At 46.1% G+C, this 17,841-nt stretch overlaps 3 protein-coding genes and 2 pseudogenes across 5 annotated transcripts in view; 1 reads left to right on the top strand and 4 right to left on the bottom strand.

Moving 5' to 3' along the window:
* The window catches only part of LOC141104768 (uncharacterized), a 280,800-nt gene that overhangs the window by 19,718 nt on the left and 243,241 nt on the right, over nt 1–17,841 (bottom strand). The gene's annotated exons all lie outside the window — the stretch shown is intronic.
* The window catches only part of LOC141104988 (uncharacterized), a 443,832-nt gene that overhangs the window by 268,719 nt on the left and 157,272 nt on the right, over nt 1–17,841 (top strand). The gene's annotated exons all lie outside the window — the stretch shown is intronic.
* On the bottom strand, nt 1,121–8,889 carry LOC141104987 (uncharacterized; annotated as a pseudogene).
* LOC141104955 (gastrula zinc finger protein XlCGF53.1-like) lies at nt 10,607–13,780 on the bottom strand. 3 transcript variants are annotated; one of them, XM_073594765.1, is made up of 4 exons: nt 13,227–13,444; nt 13,007–13,148; nt 11,292–11,398; nt 10,607–10,945 (listed from the first exon to the last, which is right to left on the bottom strand). In XM_073594765.1, the coding sequence occupies exons 3-4, from the start codon at nt 11,367–11,369 to the stop codon at nt 10,715–10,717; spliced, it is 309 nt and encodes a 102-aa protein (XP_073450866.1). In that variant the 5' UTR covers nt 11,370–11,398; nt 13,007–13,148; nt 13,227–13,444; the 3' UTR covers nt 10,607–10,714. The 3 variants fall into 3 exon arrangements, with proteins under 3 accessions (XP_073450866.1, XP_073450865.1, XP_073450867.1); XM_073594764.1 differs by lacking the exons at nt 13,007–13,148; nt 13,227–13,444 and adding an exon at nt 13,464–13,780; XM_073594766.1 differs by having other exon boundaries at nt 13,007–13,444.
* On the bottom strand, nt 14,641–16,422 carry LOC141105457 (forkhead box protein J2 pseudogene; annotated as a pseudogene).

The raw sequence follows: 17,841 nt of genomic DNA, 5'->3' as shown, positions 1-17,841 counted from the left end.
AGGCGTGCCGGCATGGCCTAGCGACGATGTCACAGGGAAATATGGCGCCGCTGTACTGAGCGCTGCCAGGAGAAGGGGCTCTCAGCTGGAGTGCACTGGATCTGCTGGGTAGGTGAGTATCAAAAGTTAGCAGAACTCACCACCAGGTAGGTAAGGTTTACATAAAAAAAAAAAAAAGGGGGAGGAGGGTAAAGTTCCACTTTAAGACTAAAACTAAAACCTACAGGATGGGCCTTACTTGTAGTGTTAGAGAAAGGAATAAAGAAAAACAAATGGACATTTCATCATAGAAATCTGAAGGCAGAATAGGAGATGTTGATGTTTTCAGTGATGAGAATGTAGTTGGTGTTCCGGAAACAGGGCTTGACTCCTCACAAGACTGGGCTGCTTGTATTCATGCTGATCCTCTTGTTTAGAGGGACACGGGACATAGAAAGGATGGAGGGGGGGTTCTCTATGTTAGATGTGATGTGAAAGTGAGGAAGAAAGAGGATCTTGTGGTTGGAGATGTGGTTGGTGTTCCAGAAACACGGCTTGACTCCTCACAAGACTGGGCTGTTTGTATTCATGCCGATCCTCTTGTTTAGCATAGCATAGCATAAATGGAGGGGGTTTCTCTATATTAGATTTGATGTGAAAGTGAGGAAGAAAGAGGACCTTTTGGTTGGAGATGTGGTTGGTGTTCCAGAAACACGGCTTGACTCCTCACAAGACTGGGCTGTTTGTATTCATGCCGATCATCTTGTTTAGAGGGATATAGAGCATAGAAAAGATGGAGGGGGGTTTCTCTATGTTGGATCGGATGTGAAAGTGAGGAAGAAAGATGATCTTGTGGCAGGAGGTGGTGATGTGGTTGGAGGTGGTGATGGTGCAGAGGAGGAATTATGGGAGGAATGATAGATGGGTCTATGAACTGATGGAGTTATGATTGGAGTCTACTACAGACGTCCTGAGATTTATGAGAAGGGGGAGGGTCGGCTGTTCCAACAAGTACAAGCCGGTAAAACCAAACTACTAAGACACAAGATTAAGACTAAAACTAAAACCTACAGGATGGACCTTAGTTGTAGTGTTAGAAAAAGGAATAAAAGGGAAAGAAAGGAATATTTCATCATACAAATCTGAAAGAAGACTTAATCAACTTACAAGGAATATCATGAGTTTAAGAAAGGAAATATGTAATATTCATTTGTTTCATATTAACAAATGTGTCAATATATTCACATTTTTATTGCATGAATTAAACATTTTAGATCAGCTAATGGCGTATTTTTCAGGGGTTCTCTCCAAGCAAATGAAGATTCTTGCATAGACTGGACGGAAATGGCCAGTCCTGTTATGTAGTCTGATCTCCCCTCCTCTTCATCCACAAGCAATATCTAGCCCCTCTCTCACCATGCTGTCTTTCATTGAAGCTTCTGCTGAAGATCAGGGGAGATCAGGCTACACAGCTAGAGGCACCCAACCAGCAGTGACACCTCCTCCTTCTCTCTCCTACAGGGACCAAACCAGCAGTGACACCCCCTCCTTCACTCTCCTAGAGGCACCCAACCAGCAGTGACACCCCCTCTTTCTCTCTCCTAAAGGGACTCAACCAGCAGTGACACCTCCTCCTTCTCTCTCCTAGAGGGACCCAACCAGCAGTGACACCCCCTCCTTCTCTCTCTTAAAGGGACCCAACCAGCAGTGACACCCCCTCCTTCTCTCTCCCAGAGGGACCCAACCAGCAGTGACACCCCTCCTTCTCTCTCCTAGAAGGACCCAACCAGCAGTGACACCCCCTCCTTCTCTATCCTAGAGGGACCCAACCAGCAGTGACACCCCCTCCTTCTCTCTCCTAGAGGGACCCAACCAGCAGTGACACTCCCTCCTTCTCTCTCCTAGAGGGACCCAACCAGCAGTGACACCCCCTCCTTCTCTCTCCTAGAGAGACCCAACCAGCAGTGACACCCCCTCCTTCTCTCTCCTAGAGGGACCCAACCAGCAGTGACACCTCCTCCTTCTCTCTCCTAGAGGGACCCAACCAGCAGTGACACCCCCTCCTTCTCTCTCCTAGAGGGACCCAACCAGCAGTGACACCCCCTCCTTCTCTCTCCTAGAGGCACCCAACCAGCAGTGACACCTCCTCCTTCTCTCTCCTACAGGGACCAAACCAGCAGTGACACCCCCTCCTTCACTCTCCTAGAGGGACCCAACCAGCAGTGACACCCCCTCCTTCTCTCTCCTAGAGGGACCCAACCAGCAGTGACACCCCCTCCTTCTCTCTCCTAGAGGGACCCAACCAGCAGTGACACCCCCTCCTTCTCTCTCCTAGAGGGACCCAACCAGCAGTGACACCTCCTCCTTCTCTCTCCTAGAGGGACCAAACCAGCAGTGACACCCCTCCTTCTCTCTCCTAGATGACCCAACCAGCAGTGACACCCCCTCCTTCTCTCTCCTAGAGGGACCCAACCAGCAGTGACACCCCCTCCTTCTCTCTCCTAGAGGGACCCAACCAGCAGTGACACCCCCTCCTTCTCTCTCCTAGAGGGACCCAACCAGCAGTGACACCTCCTCCTCCTCTCTCCTAGAGGGACCAAACCAGCAGTGACACCCCTCCTTCTCTCTCCTAGATGACCCAACCAGCAGTGACACCCCCTCCTTCTCTCTCCTAAAGGGACCCAACCAGCAGTGACACCCCCTCCTTCTCTCTCTTAAAGGGACCCAACCAGCAGTGACACCCCCTCCTTCTCTCTCCCAGAGGGACCCAACCAGCAGTGACACCCCTCCTTCTCTCTCCTAGAAGGACCCAACCAGCAGTGACACCCCCTCCTTCTCTCTCCCAGAGGAACCCAACCAGCAGTGACACCTCCTCCTTCTCTCTCCTAGAGGGACCCAACCAGCAGTGACACCTCCTCCTTCTCTCTCCTAGAGGGACCCAGCCAGCAGTGACACCTCCTCCTCCTCTCTCCTAGAGGGACCCAACCAGCAGTGACACCCCTCCTTCTCTCTCCTAGAGGGACCCAACCAGCAGTGACACCCCCTCCTTCTCTCTCCTAGAGGGACCCAACCAGCAGTGACACCCCCTCCTTCTCTCTCCTAGAGGGACCCAACCAGCAGTGACACCCCCTCCTCTATCCTAGAGGAATCCAACCAGCAGTGACACCTCCTCCTTCTCTCTCCTAGAGGGACCCAACCAGCAGTGACACCCCCTCCTTCTCTCTCGTAGAGGGACCCAACCAGCAGTGACACCCCCTCCTTCTCTCTCCTAGAGGGACCCAACCAGCAGTGACACCCCCTCCTTCTCTCTCCTAGAGGGACCCAACCAGCAGTGACACCCCCTCCTTCTCTCTCCTAGAGGCACCCAACCAGCAGTGACACCTCCTCCTTCTCTCTCCTACAGGGACCAAACCAGCAGTGACACCCCCTCCTTCTCTCTCCTAGAGGGACCCAACCAGCAGTGACACCCCCTCCTTCTCTCTCCTAGAGGGACCCAACCAGCAGTGACACCTCCTCCTCCTCTCTCCTAGAGGGACCCAACCATCAGTGACACCCCTCCTTCTCTCTCCTAGAGGGACCCAACCAGCCGTGACACCCCCTCCTTCTCTCTCCCAGCAGAGGAAGCTAGACAGAACTTTGAAGTCTTTAGTGAACTCTGATTTCCTTATAAAGTGTTTCTTCCATGATAAAGATCAGAGGAGCGCTCAGCCACGTGTTTTCTGAGGTGTAGATCAAGGTGTGCTTCTTCCCAGCGTGAGATCTCTGATGTACGGCAACATATGATCCATGTAGAAGACATTTCACACACTCAGGACACTAATACACCTCAAGGGTTGTGTGGGTTCTCTGATGTATGGTAAGACAAGACTTCTGCAAAAAACATTTCCTGCACTTAGGGCAGGAATACGGCTTCTCCCCCGTGTAAGATCTTTGATGTCTGACAAGTTCCGATTTCCGTAACTAACATTTCCCGCTCTCAGAACAGGGAAGCAGTTGTTTCTGCATACGGCATTTAATTTGATTTCTAGTAAAGTCAGCCCACCGTGAAAAACTTTTTCCACACTCAGGACAGCAATATGGCTTCTCGCCAGTGTGATACTTCTGATGTGTGTGAAGAGTGGACTTATGTGAAAAACAATTCCCACCTTTAGAGCAGGAATACGGCTTCTCCCTCGTGTGAGATTGTTGATGTCTATTAAGTTGATATTTCTGGCTATAACATTTGCCGCACTAAGAGCAGGAATACGGCTTCTCGCCCGTGTGCACGCTCTGATGATAATTAAGCGAGCACTTAGTCGAAAAACATTTCCCGCACTCAGCACAGGTATATGGTTTCTCACCTGTGTGAGATCTCTGATGTCCAGCAAGTGTTGATTTCATCATAAAACATTTTCCACACTCAGGACAGGAATACGACCTCTCCCCTGTGTGATGTCTTTGATGTACAACAAGTTCGAATTTGCTTGAAAAGCATTTCCTGCACTCAGGACAGGAATACGGCTTCGCGCCTGTGTGAGCTCTTTGATGTTCAACAAGTTGTGATTTCTGTGCAAAACATTTCCCGCACGTAGGACATGAATATGGCTTCTCACCTGTGTGGGATCTGTAATGTACCTTTAGTTTTGATATATGAACAAACCGTTTCCCGCACTCATGGCAGCAGCAATGCGACTTCTTAACTTTGTGAGTTCTCTGATGTCTAACCAATTCTGCTTCGCTTAGAAAACAACATTCCCCGCACTCAGAACAGGAAAGAAGTTCCCCCTGCTTGTGAGATCCCTGATGTATAAAAAGGCCTAAATCAGAGCTAAAACTTTCCCCGCACTCAGGACAGGGAAATGTCTCCTCCCCCTGAATTCCGGCATCATCCCTCACAGTACGAGGTTGCTCAGAGTCAGAGGGATTCCATGATCTATCCACACTGTGAAGTCCACCATCCATAATGGAGCTCATTGTCTTTTCTCCTCCACAATCTCCTGTGATGTCCTCATCTTCCATTTTACAACCTGGAGATAAAGTGAGAAGATCCTTTGAGGGTTTCTCCATGGCGTGTCCTGGAAAAATATAAAAACATCATCAATAGATATGAGAGGGTTAGTTCACTTCCATCAAGATTCCATCTGGATCAGGTAGATATGAGTGAGCAGATGTTCTCTGTGGATGTCCCAACCATCCGGGACTCTTCTACTCTTCCGTCAAAGGACCTTTGGTCCTCCTCACAGATCACTTCTACATTTACGCAGCCTTGTCAGAAGAGCAGGAACCAATGGGGACTGGGAGGTCCATGCTCTTTACACAACCACAAGCCTAGACACTGGGTCATGTGATCTCTGATAAACAAGAGGGTCAAAGTTCAGACTTGCAGAACCTTTACCATAGAACAAGTGACCATAGGCCTAGGCTTCTGGTGATATGCAGCACTAGAAGGAGCTTACCGCAGTATTTTCTCCAAGAAAGATAAGTGCTTCAGTCCTTCTGTTACTCCTTACTTATGATCCCAATAAGACTGGTAATAGAGTTTTATGGTAACATTTAGCTATAAGTCTGCTGAAAGAAGAGGAACCAACCTAAGAAAGGCCCAATCTGTGTTATCATATCTGTGCTACTGTAACTAGGAGTGACACACAACCTAATACTGCCATCTCTGAAGATGTTCCAACCAGCTGGGACTCCCCTCCTCTTCAGTCAAAGGGCCTTTGGACCAATCAGTGAGCAGTAACAGAGCAGAGATAAGAGAAGAATATATTATGGTTCACCTGTGCTGATTTCTGTAGGAGTGTCCTCCTCTATGAATGTCCTCGTCATTCCAGCCTCCTCCATATATTGCTGATCATCCCTCACATACGTCTCTTCTACTTCACCTTCAACTTTCATGTTCATCAGATCTTCACCCTAAACCAACAGAATGGCAGCAAAAGAAAAGGTTTCCATACTGTATTCAAAAACAGTCAGTTTATACTGCCACCTACTGCAGGTTTAGACGTCCAAAAGCAGTCGATCTGAGGGGTGGACAGCCAGTGGTAGGCCCATAAGGGACTGGAAACTCAGAATTATCAGAAAGAATAACCCTCAAATCTAAACCAGAGGAGACAAAGCCCCCTACAAGACAGGAAGCTTCCAATAACCGATGGAAGGCCACAGAGAATCAAACAGGACAGAAAAGATCACTGCCAAGGGTGATGACTCCACCCGAAGGAACACTGAGCCTCAACCAGCAAGAGGCTGTGAAACCAAAAACCCATCAAAACTGATGGAACTTTAGAACTACCTGAGAGGACGAGACCATCAACACAATATGGTTAACAGATAGAAATCTCAGGGACAAGTCCCCAGCAGAGCAGGTACCTAACCATAGTATAGCACACGATTCTAAGACTATATCTTGACCCCTCCCGGTCCAGTGAAACCTCCATAACTAGGATGAGTAAGGCTGTTATGTCACGTGGGCGGGCGTGGTAACGTATTTAAGGGCAAGTAGGAACACCCCTTTGTCAAGCCAAAAATGACTAAAGAAAAAAAAAGGAACTGTTTGGTTTAATTTTGACAGACCTAGCCGGGACAGAGACTTTTGGAGGGAACTGTATGCTAGCCTCTTGCCGATCGATCGTGGGCCCTTGCATTTGGGGGAACGGTGCTCTTTGTGAGCTGTGTGCCTGGGGACCCTTGAGGTGGTATTACTGTGGGTTCGGGTCCTGGTCCCCCAGGACACATAGACTCTGGGGACCCTGGATTTGCCATATTGGAATAGTGGCTGATTCATAATGCTGGGAAAGATACTGTTAGGAGATGCTGATGTAAATTCCAGCACCTGTCTGTCTGTTGTCTGCTAAAATGTGTATTGTAAATAAGTTTATAGTATGGGATCTAAGAGTCATTAGATCCCCATTGTTGTTGTTTTCTGAACTACAAGACGGCCAGTCTGGCCTAAAGGTCATGTCTGAGTCATCTAGGCTGTCTAAAGGGATTAGTTAATTAGCTCATGTTAATTAGGTTAATTAGGTTACAGCTGTATTGTTAGAGTAATATGAGCAGGACTGCACCTCCTCTTTTATTGTATAAATAACACTGTATTCCTGTCAATAAAGTGAGATTCCTGGTTGAACTTACATACAGCCTGCCTGGTGTTTGTTCTGAGCTATCACAACTGGGTTAGAATGGCACATAGCTGAAGTTCTAATCCCGGAGCATCGGATGACCGAGCAATCAGATGTTGCGATCTGCAGTCTGATTCTATAGCAGCAGAGGAGTGTCGGGAGAGTGGAACCGAGCGAGCAAGGGGCTCGTTACATTAATAAAGGGGCCGTCCTACTTGCCCTGAAACTTGTTACTATGCCCACCCATGTGAAGTGTGACGTCACAGTCTAACTCATCCGATCCCAGCCCGGGAGACCTGAGCCCGGTGTGGCCAGAGGAGATGTCCCAGAAGACCTGCATCTCACCGTTGCCTGCTTGAGCTCCAAGGTAGACAACAGCGACCACATGCTGGCAGCTTCCTTGAGAAGCTCTGAAGCCCTCCAGCCCCATCCCTGCTGATCTCTGTAGCACCACAGGGCTCCCCAGAAGGCTCCACCCGTATCGGAACACATGTTGCTTAACCCTCTCCATCCTGTGAGTGCATTTTTATACCTTCCTTATCTGTTTAACCCTCTTCATCCTGTGAGTGCATTTTTATCCCGTCCTTATCTGCATTCCGATCACCCTCTACACTTGGAAGCTGGCGCCCTTATCTGCTTGTTTGTTCTTATATTTGCTCAAGACCTTGCCTTAAAAGCTACACACATCTGAAGTGCTCTCAAAGAGACTCTTAAAGACACCTCCACCCAACTTTCCATCCTAACCCTAAACTCCCCTGTATTTCAGCATAGCGTCATAGCTTTTCTCTTATTTTGCTTGTCTATAAATCGTAGCTACCAAATATCACTCATCATCTACCTGATAAAGTTTTGCGTAGTTGTGATCTTCCTGTGTGGAATCCCAGGAATTCAGATTCAGAGGACTGGGACATCTCTCTGGTGAGTTTCTGTAGCTGGATGACTCCACTGTGTTGGTCTGGAACACGGATGTGAGAAACTCAGACTCCTCCATCATCCCATCAGCCTCCTCTTCAACAACAATATTATTTTCACCCTGAATATATAATAAAACATTCACTGTAACAAACATGCTTGTGAATAAATTATAACTACCAATAATTGTTCCTCATCTACCTGATAATATTTTGCATAGGTATGATCTTCCTGTGTGGAATTCTGGCAATCCAGAAGATGGGGACATCTTTCTGGTGGGTTCCTGTCATTAGGTGGCTCCGTCATATCCATGTGTCCTTCTGAAAGATTCTCCATCACTCCATACTCCTCATCCTCCTCATTTATCTCTTCTTTAATCTCAACTTTAGAATCTCTCAGGTTTCCAATCTGAATATATAATAAACATCAATGACATCAATTGTAACAATGCAGATAATGTACAGATCCTAATGATACTATCAGTGATTGTTCCTCATCTACCTGATGATGGTGAGGGATGGTGTGATCTTCCTGTGTGGAATCCCGGGAATACAGAGGACTGGGACATCTCTCTGGTGGGTTTCTAGTATTATGTGGCCCCATCATGAAATGCTTATACAGATCCACGTCTCCTTCAAAAAACTCCTTCATCGCCCTATACTGCTCATCCACCATTTTAAACTCTTCTTGAGCATCAACTTTAGAATCTCTCAGGATTCCACTCTAAATATATAATAAAAATGACATCAATTGTAACAATGCAGATAATGTACAGATCCTAATGATACTATCAGTGATTGTTCCTCATCTACCTGATGGTGAGGGATGGTGTAACCTTCCTGTGTGGAATCCCGGGAATACAGAGGACGGGGACATCTCTCTGGTGGGTTCCCATTACTGGATCCATCTGTAGGAAACACACACACTGACTGAATATAATGTTTCTATGTGTTTATCAGATGATGGGGGATCTGCAGTCAGGTCCATAAATATTGGGACATCGACACAATTCTAATCTTTTTGGCTCTATAGACCACCACAACGGATTTGAAATGAAACAAACAAGATGTGCTTTAACTGCAGACCTTCAGCTTTAATTTGAGGGTATTTACATCCAAATCAGGTGAACGGTGTAGGAATTACAACCAAAAGTAATGGGACAGATTAACAATCATCCATCAAACTTTCACATTTTAATACTTGGTTGCAAATCCTTTGCAGTCAATTACAGCCTGAAGTCTGGAACGCATAGACATCACCAGACGCTGGGTTTCATCCCTGGTGATGCTCTGCCAGGCCTCTACTGCAACTGTCTTCAGTTCCTGCTTGTTCTTGGGGCATTTTCCCTTCAGTTTTGTCTTCAGCAAGTGAAATGCATGCTCAATCGGATTCAAGTCAGGTGATTGACTTGGCCATTGCATAACATTCCACTTCTTTCCCTTAAACAACTCTTTGGTTGCTTTCGCAGTATGCTTCGGGTCATTGTCCATCTGCACTGTGAAGCGCCATCCAATGAGTTCTGAAGCATTTTGCTGAATATGAGAAGATAATATTGTCCGAAACACTTCAGAATTCATCCTGCTGCTTTTGTCAGCAGTCACATCATCAATAAATACAAGAGAACTAGTTCCATTGGCAGCCATACATGCCCACGCCATGACACTACCACCACCATGCTTCACTGATGAGGTGGTATGATTTGGATCATGAGCAGTTCTTTTCCTTCTCCATACTCTTCTCTTCCCATCACTCTGGTACAAGTTGATCTTGGTCTCATCTGTCAAAAGGATGTTGTTCCAGAACTGTGAAGGCTTTTTTAGATGTTGTTTGGCAAACTCTAATCTGGCCTTCCTGTTTTTGAGGCTCACCAATGGTTTGTATCTTGTGGTGAACCCTCTGTATTCACTCTGGTGAAGTCTTCTCTTGATTGTTGACTTTGACACACATACACCTATCTCCTGGAGAGTGTTCTTGATCTGGCCAACTGTTGTGAAGGGTGTTTTCTTCACCAGGGAAATAATTCTTCCGTCATCCACCACAGTTATTTTCCGTGGTCACCGGTGCGTTCTTTCTTTTTAAGGATGTTCCAAACAGTTGATTTGGCCACACCTAATGTTTTTGCTATCTCTCTGATGGGTCTGTTTTGTTTTTTCAGCCTAATGATGGCTTGCTTCACCGATAGTGACAGATCTTTAGATCTCATATTGAGAGTTGACAGAAACAGATTCCAAATGCAAATAGCACACTTGAAATGAACTCTTGACCTTTTATCTGCTCCTTGTAAATGGGATAATGAGGGAATAACACACACCTGGGCATGGAACAGCTGAGCAGCCAATTGTCCCATTACTTTTGGTCCCTTAAAAAGTGGGAGGCACATATACAAACTGTTGTAATTCCTACACCGTTCACCTGATTTGGATGTAAATACCCTCAAATTAGAGCTGAAAGTCTGCAGTTAAGTTACATCTTGTTCGTTTCATTTCAAATCTATTGTGGTGGTGGTGTATAGAGCCAAAAAGATTAGAATTGTGTCGATGTCCCAATATTTATGGACCTGACTGTAGGTGGACCCTCCGTACTGCTCTCTCCTTTACAATAAAGTCTCCTCTTACCTGGTGATGTGAGGGGCGGCTGATTGTCCATCATGACGTCCTTGTAGAGATCCTTGTGTCCTTCTAAATACTCCCACTCCTACATGGAGAAATAGACAGTGACATCCTGACACCTTATAGGAACCTGACATACACAATGATAGTCACCATCCAGACACATCCCTTGTCTGTTACTGGATAATGTCCCAGAATTCCCAGAATCCTCCTCACCTCTCCTGTCAGCAGCTCCATCATCTTCTTGGTGACTTCTAGAATCTTCTCCATGTTGTGTCTCTCAGGTTTTAGGGAGTCACATGGAGGCACTGTGATGGTCATATGATCACCTGACTTCACAAGAGGAAATCTCTGTATTGGAGAACCAATAGGAACATCATGTTAGAATCCCAGAATCCTCCTCACCTCTCCGGTCAGGTCTGTGTGTTATTAGTAGAGATAAGAGTGATGTCATGTGACCTCCCAGAATCCTCCTCACCTCTCTGGTCAGGTCTGTGTTTTATTAATAGAGATAAGAGTGATGTCATGTGACCTCCCAGAATCCTCCTCACCTCTCTGGTCAGGTCTGTGTTTTATTAATAGAGATAAGAGTGATGTCATGTGACTTCCCAGAATCCTCCTCACCTCTCCGGTCAGGTCTGTGTTTTATTAATAGAGATAAGAGTGATGTCATGTGACCTCCCAGAATCCTCCTCACCTCTCCGGTCAGCAGGTAGATGATCTCCAGGGTGAGGTTTAATATCCTCTCAGTTATGTCACTCAGATCTTCCTCCATCTTTTTTCATGTGATCTATGGGGGTTTATCTGTAGACAGATAGCGGAGAATTATCTGTACAATATTAGGATGAGAACTTTAATGCAAATTCAGTTGAAGTAAATTGGAGGAGAATATGTCAAATCAGTTCTGCCCATACTAGATGATGTCACAGAATTCCCAGCACCGCTCACCTCTCCTATTATGTCAGTCAGCTTTTTGATGACTTCTACAACTTTTTTTTTGTTATAGTTCAAAATGTAATATTGTGAAGCTATTATCATTTGTGTTCTTTTTCGGTAGTGGAAGTTGTTTGTATCTTCAACTTACTCTGTATCGGTCACTGTACTCCTGATATGTGCAAAGCTTTGATTGGCCTTTACTTATTGGTTGTCTGGATAGCTGGGGGACTGTAAGGGCTGGGCTCAGCCCTTCCTTCTCTGAGCTGGTCGCTCAGCTGTCGGCTAATTGCCAGCTCCTATCTCTCCACAGTGACTCACCTGTTGATGATATCCTGCTCGTCGGTCCTGCCTACTTAAGCCACCCAGTCCAGATGATCTCTGCCTTCACATTGGTCACATCTCTAGAGACGCTCTCCTGTATTCCTGTTAAAGACTTGCTTGGCTGACATTCCTTCTGGCTCCCTGACGTTTTGGCTTGTCTGACTATCCGTTCTGGTTCCTAAAATCTGGCTATGTTTTGACTACGTTTACTCTTTTTACCTTTTTGTTACTATTATTATTATTATTATTATTATTATTATTAATAAACACATACTCTTTTTACCTTTTTGTTATTATTAAACAAGTGTGATTTAACTGTACTTCTGTCTCAGTCTGATTCATGGTTTCTGACAGGGACTAGCTGTGGTCGGCACTCCTGGACATGTTACCAGAGGTTAGTGTGTTCTGTCTTTCTGCTTTACTTGCATCCATTCAGATGAAGACCAAATGCTGGATAAAGTCTTCTTCAGAAATCAACTGCTCCTGAATTGTTGCGCTCCTGGCCTTCTCCCCTCCAGCGCTCTGTGGTTTTTAAGCCTGATGACCTCAACCCCACTACTCTGTCTATGTACTGTGTCCCTGTACCGTGTCCTGTAGTGACATGAAGATCATCAGGGGGAACCACAGAGCTCTGTGGAGGACCAGGAGATCAGCACACCCTGGTCCTTTTTGGTTCCTGAAGAAGACTTCAGCAGGCATTGGAGCTCCGTGTTCCTGTACTGTGTCTCTCCATCGCAGGGGTATTAAATTAAAATTCACAGAGGTCCAATCCTTAAAAAAAAATTCCAGCTGAGGTGCAAATAAATCGCCTGTTTGTGCCATGACTCAGATCATTAATATCACAGCCCCCTCCTCTGAAATCACAATCTCGTCATCAGTTTCCTCAGTCCCGCTTTACATCACAGTTTTCCCTTGACAGTGGAGTCCTCTGCCCCGTCAATTCACCCCCCCCCCCTCACAGTAGTGTTCTCTGCCCCACCTTTACATCCCCCCACAGCAATGTCTTCTGCCCCCCTTTAACACCCCCAGTCTCCTTTACTCTGTGAAGGATCTATTAGATTTGTCACTCCCTGGTCGTGCCGGTTCCTGAAGAACACTTTAGCCGGCATCGGAGCTCTGTGTTCCTGTACTAAGTCTTTCTGTCTTGTCACATACCCTGTCCCATACTGTGTCCCTGTACCATGTCCTGTAGTGATGAGATCATCAGGAGGAACCACGTAGCTCTGCGAAGGATCAGGAGATCGGCACTCCCCGGTCATGTTGGTTTCTGAAGAAGACTTCAACCTTCATTGGAGCTCTGTTCAGAGAGGTAAGACTTTACCTTTACAAGGAAACCTTCTATTTGGGATTGAGGTTTGTAATCAGTTACACCTACTTATGTTTTATGTCACCATTACTTTTCTTTTAAATCAGTGTTTTCACTTCAATACGGGAAATCACCTGAAACCTGAGGAAATACTGAGAGCGGTAGAAACACTTTAGCCAGATAAATAGTATATTGATTTGTCTGTGTGTCCATCAGACTGAAAGGAGGGACTATTAAAGGTACAGAGAAATTTGGTTTCTAATAACGTACAGTGACGTGCGCTATGATCAAATAACATCTTATTACCTCTTCTGCTGCCAGTTCCACCAACGCCTTCTCTCTAGTTCCCCCCAATTCAACTCTCACACGAAACTTCCTGTTTGTAGCTGACATCACTTCCTGTCTGTCCCTGACATCACTTCCTGTCTTCCATGGAGACTTCTTGGCTGGGTAGAAGTGAGATTACCACCTTGTCGAGCTTAGATGAACTGCAGGGTTTAAAAAAAAAAAAACAATACAAACACTAGCTCAATGATAAAACACAGTGCAAAAATCACTAAAAGTGAGAAAACCTCTTTTGGATAGCTGCTGCTCTAAACCATGTACATTTATTAATACACCATGTTAACAAAGAAATTAAAAAAAAAAAATAGCAGGGCTTCTCCAATACTCAATAAATGTTCAATGTGCCCAAATAATCTCAAGTGTGAACCAGCGTTAATCCAAAAAATCACTAGCTAGGTTCACACATGACTAGTTTTGACTACGTTTACTCTCTTTACCTTTTTTTTATTATTATTAAACAAGTGTGATTTAACTGTACTTCTGTCTCAGTCTGATTCATGGTTTCTGACAGAGACTAGCTGTGGTCGGCACTCCTGGACATGCTACCAGAGGTCAGTGTGTTCTGCCTTTCTGCTTTACTTGCATCCATTCAGATGAAGACCAAATGCTGGATAAAGTCTTCTTCAGAAACCAACTCCTCCCGGATTGTTGCGCTCCTGGGCTTCTCCCCTCCAGCGCTCTGTGGTTTTTTAAGCCTGATGACCTCAATTTTGGTTCCTGAAGATGACTTCAGCAGGCATTGGAGCTCCGTGTTCCTGTACTGTGTCTCTCCATCGCAGGGGTATTAAATTAAAATTCACAGAGGTCCAATCCTTAAAAAAAATTCCAGCTGAGGTGCAAATGAATTGCCTGTTTGTGCGATGACTCAGATCATTAATATCACAGCCCCCTCCTCTGAAATCACAATCTCGTCATCAGTTTCCTCAGTCCCGCTTTTTTTTTTTTTTTTTTTTACACCATCAAGTTTGTTGGAGTTTATGGGATATAACAAGAGAACATTTATGTAATAGCTTTGCCAATACAAGTGCCAGATAGTACAATAATGTATTATTTCACAACAAGCTTGGTACGCCTAATAGACATTCAACAGTAAAACCGCAAAGAACAAAAAAAAAAAAAATGGTGAAAAGACGACGGACAATCCAACTGGTCTGGTACTGTTCCTGGGGTCTGCAGGTCCATTCAGAAGCTGGTGGGGGAGCTGCTGAGCGATCTCCACCAAAGGTGGCTGTTATCATCCAATAACACTTTGTGCTGTGCAATAGGTGTATGCTTTATAAATAATTCATCCAGACCTTCCTCACCCTCCCCCCGTGAGCACCTCGAAGATCCTCACCCACCGTAACACCACAGTTCTTGGCACTGGGCCCCCTACGAGGCCTGGTTTTCTTGTGGCACATACATATCGCTGTCCACAGGGACATCACAGTGGGAGAAGTTGAAATGACTGTGCATGGGGGGGGGGGGGAGTAGGGGGGTGCTTCTCTTCATTCATTCTTCCCTCCTCGACCATAGAGAGGGGCATTTTGTCCCTGATTGTTGGGCAAAGATCATATATTTTTTTTATAGTTATATATTTATATGTCTAATTGTCTATACATGTGGAGGGCTTTGCAGTACCCTCCTGGGGAAGCTGGCGCAGGTTCTAAGCGATAGAGTCCCAGTCAAAGGTATCTTCAATTTCGTCGTTGTGCGGATGGCGCATTGTCAGACGGGGTGGTGGGTACAGAGTTCGCTGGGGGTGGTGACCTTGCTGGCTATATGTTGGTGGTGGTGCCTGGTTATGAATAGGATATCCAGGGGGTGCAGTGAAATTGTGACCACAAGACACTGGAGTGGGCCGGTTTTGCCCATAGGTGGCCACTGCCATGGTGTGCCCAGGCTTGGCTCCCTGAAGTGCAGAGGAACTGCTGGTGGTGGGGGGCATGCAGGGAGTTTGGCAGGATGAGGTCTGGCCATGTGCAGGCGGCAGGAGACCCTAGTGGCTTAGCAGATGGGATAAGGAGTCACACAGGCTGGCGATGTGGTGCTGGTCTAAGCTCCAGTTCTTTAGCTCGGCCTGGCGCAGGTTATCCATGAGGTCTGAGAATTGGGACAGGTCTATGGTGGACCAGTCCAGGTTGCTGATGATCTTGAAGCTCTCCTTTAGCGAGTCGATGTTGGAAGGCCAGTCGCTGGGGAGACCCAGAGGCATGCCGGGGGCAGCTGGCTGGGACATCTGTTGGGAGGGTAGGTAAGGAGGCTGTTGGTGCTGGGCTTGATGGTGAGAAGACGAGGGGTTGCTGATGCTGGGGACATTGTGAGGGTGCAGTGAGGAGGACTCCCCCGAATTCTGCTGGTACATGCAGCAGTTGGAGGAAGGTGGTGGTGGTACATCGGTGGGGAGAGGAGAGAGTCCCTGCAATGTACGGTACAGGCTGTGGAAGGAACAGCTGAGGTTGGGGATTTCTGAGAAGGAGAATTTGTAGCAGTCGTTGTTGTTGTAGGACGGGGCCCTGGAGTCTGGCGGCATGTGAGCCGGGGCAGCCTGGCTGTAGCTGGGGAGGGGGAAATTGTTCTCCATATGGTGTCCTTGTGCATTCTCCGTGGTTACGGACACATCGCTGGTGGTACTTAGGGGGCTCTTATTGACTTCCTGTTCGGTGGAATCCTGGGAGAGCTCATCATCGGGGTGTGGCCTCTTCCTCTGGGGCAGGGCTAAGTCTTCTTTTGGGCAGCTGTCAATCATCCAATAGGATCCCTTTCCCGGGTCATCCCTGGGCCGCGGCACTTTACGGAAACACTTGTTCAGAGACAGGTTGTGGCGGATCGAGTTCTTCCATCCCACCCTGGCGTTGCGGTAATACGGGAGGTTATCACAAACTCAGCGGTAGATCTCGCTGAGGGTCATTCGCCTGGCGGGGGCGGAGTTTATGTCATGGGGGTCCCCCCCAATCCATATCAGACCCAATTAGAATTTGGGAGGGGAACCCTACGCCAAAAGATTTTTTAAAAAATGGCGCGGGGGTCCCTCCAAAATCCATACCGGATTCTTATTCAAGCATGCAGCCTGGCAGGCCAGAAAAGGGGGGGGGACTGAGCGCCCCCCTCCTTAATAGAGTTGCCACCTCATCCCTTTATGGATCACGCCCTTCCTCAGAAAACCAAGCCTATACAATGATCACTTATGTGGCTGTATATATAGTTCACTAATTATTAATTAGAACAAACAAACAATCTATCTGGAATCAATCAATCATTTAATTAATTAAAACATCATTGTGTGTCATCAAGATTAAATGTACTACGATCTTGGAATCAATGGTTCACAGGCAGTAACGAATAATGCTCACACCTTGTGGGATATATTTATCAGGAATCCTAAAAATAAATCAACAAATAATCAAGAAAATAATGAAATATAACCAATAAAAAATGAGAAAAATAAAAAAAGGTGAAAATTTTTTTTTTTTGTTTGAAATGTGCAAAAACAATTATATAGAAAATTATATCTAAAGATACCAAACTGCATGTGCTTCTCTCCCCATTTCCTCGCCAGCCAGGCTCCATGGTCAGATAACAGTCTGGTATGGATATTTTTGGGGGACCCCAGGTTTTTGTTTTCTTGAATTCTCCATGGGATTCCCCCTTAAAATGCAGACCTGAAAGGCCTAATATGAATTATAGGGAAACCCCCACCCGCCCCCCAGCCTTTTATTTGTGCATTTGTGCCACTTTGACATCTATAGCAGACCTTCATCTAGGATAAGGGTCTGGTATAGTCGAATGAAATACCCAGCTGCTTTGTTTACAAGCAGAATGAAGAGGCGGGGAACTGTCATTTACCAGCAATTTAAGCACACTTTTTGTAATTGTCGGTGTTGCTGTAGTAGGTTGTATACATGGTACAGATGGTCCACTTCACAGGCAGGGTCAGGGCACCTCCAGGAATGTTATTTAATGGAGTTTTACATGTTTACTGTTCTACTTCAAGAATTACTAAAATCAATGCCAAACTTTTTAAAAAAAAAAAAAATCTTGCTTTGGCACATACATATCCACTAGAGCAGTGGTTCTCAACCACAGTCCTCAAGGACCCCCAACAGGCCATGTTTTCAGGTTTGCCATTATCTTGCACATGTGCTTTAAATCAGAGTCAATGGCTTGGTATTTTATCTAAGGGAAATTCCCAAAACATGCCTGTTGGGGGTACTTGAGGACCAAGGTTGAGAACCACTGCACTAGGGTTTTGCCTAACTCTCCCCCATGGCATTTATTTCTTGCCTATTAGCCTAGAAAATGGACTGATTTTTAATAATTTGGCTCTCATTGGCTTTAAAGGGGGTCGGATTCAGCACCT

The sequence above is a fragment of the Aquarana catesbeiana genome, linkage group LG08 (assembly GCF_042186555.1).
Source record: "Aquarana catesbeiana isolate 2022-GZ linkage group LG08, ASM4218655v1, whole genome shotgun sequence".
Classification (NCBI taxonomy): Eukaryota; Metazoa; Chordata; class Amphibia; order Anura; family Ranidae; genus Aquarana; species Aquarana catesbeiana.
Note: the sequence above shows the minus strand (reverse complement) of the source record. Positions and strands in the feature narration are given on the sequence as shown.

Coding starts and splice junctions, on each gene's coding strand:
- LOC141104955 (XM_073594764.1), bottom strand. CDS start 11,369: ATGGAGGAAGATCTGAGTGACATAACTGAGAGGATATTAAACCTCACC. Junction 10,946..11,291: donor TCTACCTGCTGACCGGAGAG/GTGAGGAGGATT, acceptor TCTCCAATACAG/AGATTTCCTCTTGTGAAGTC.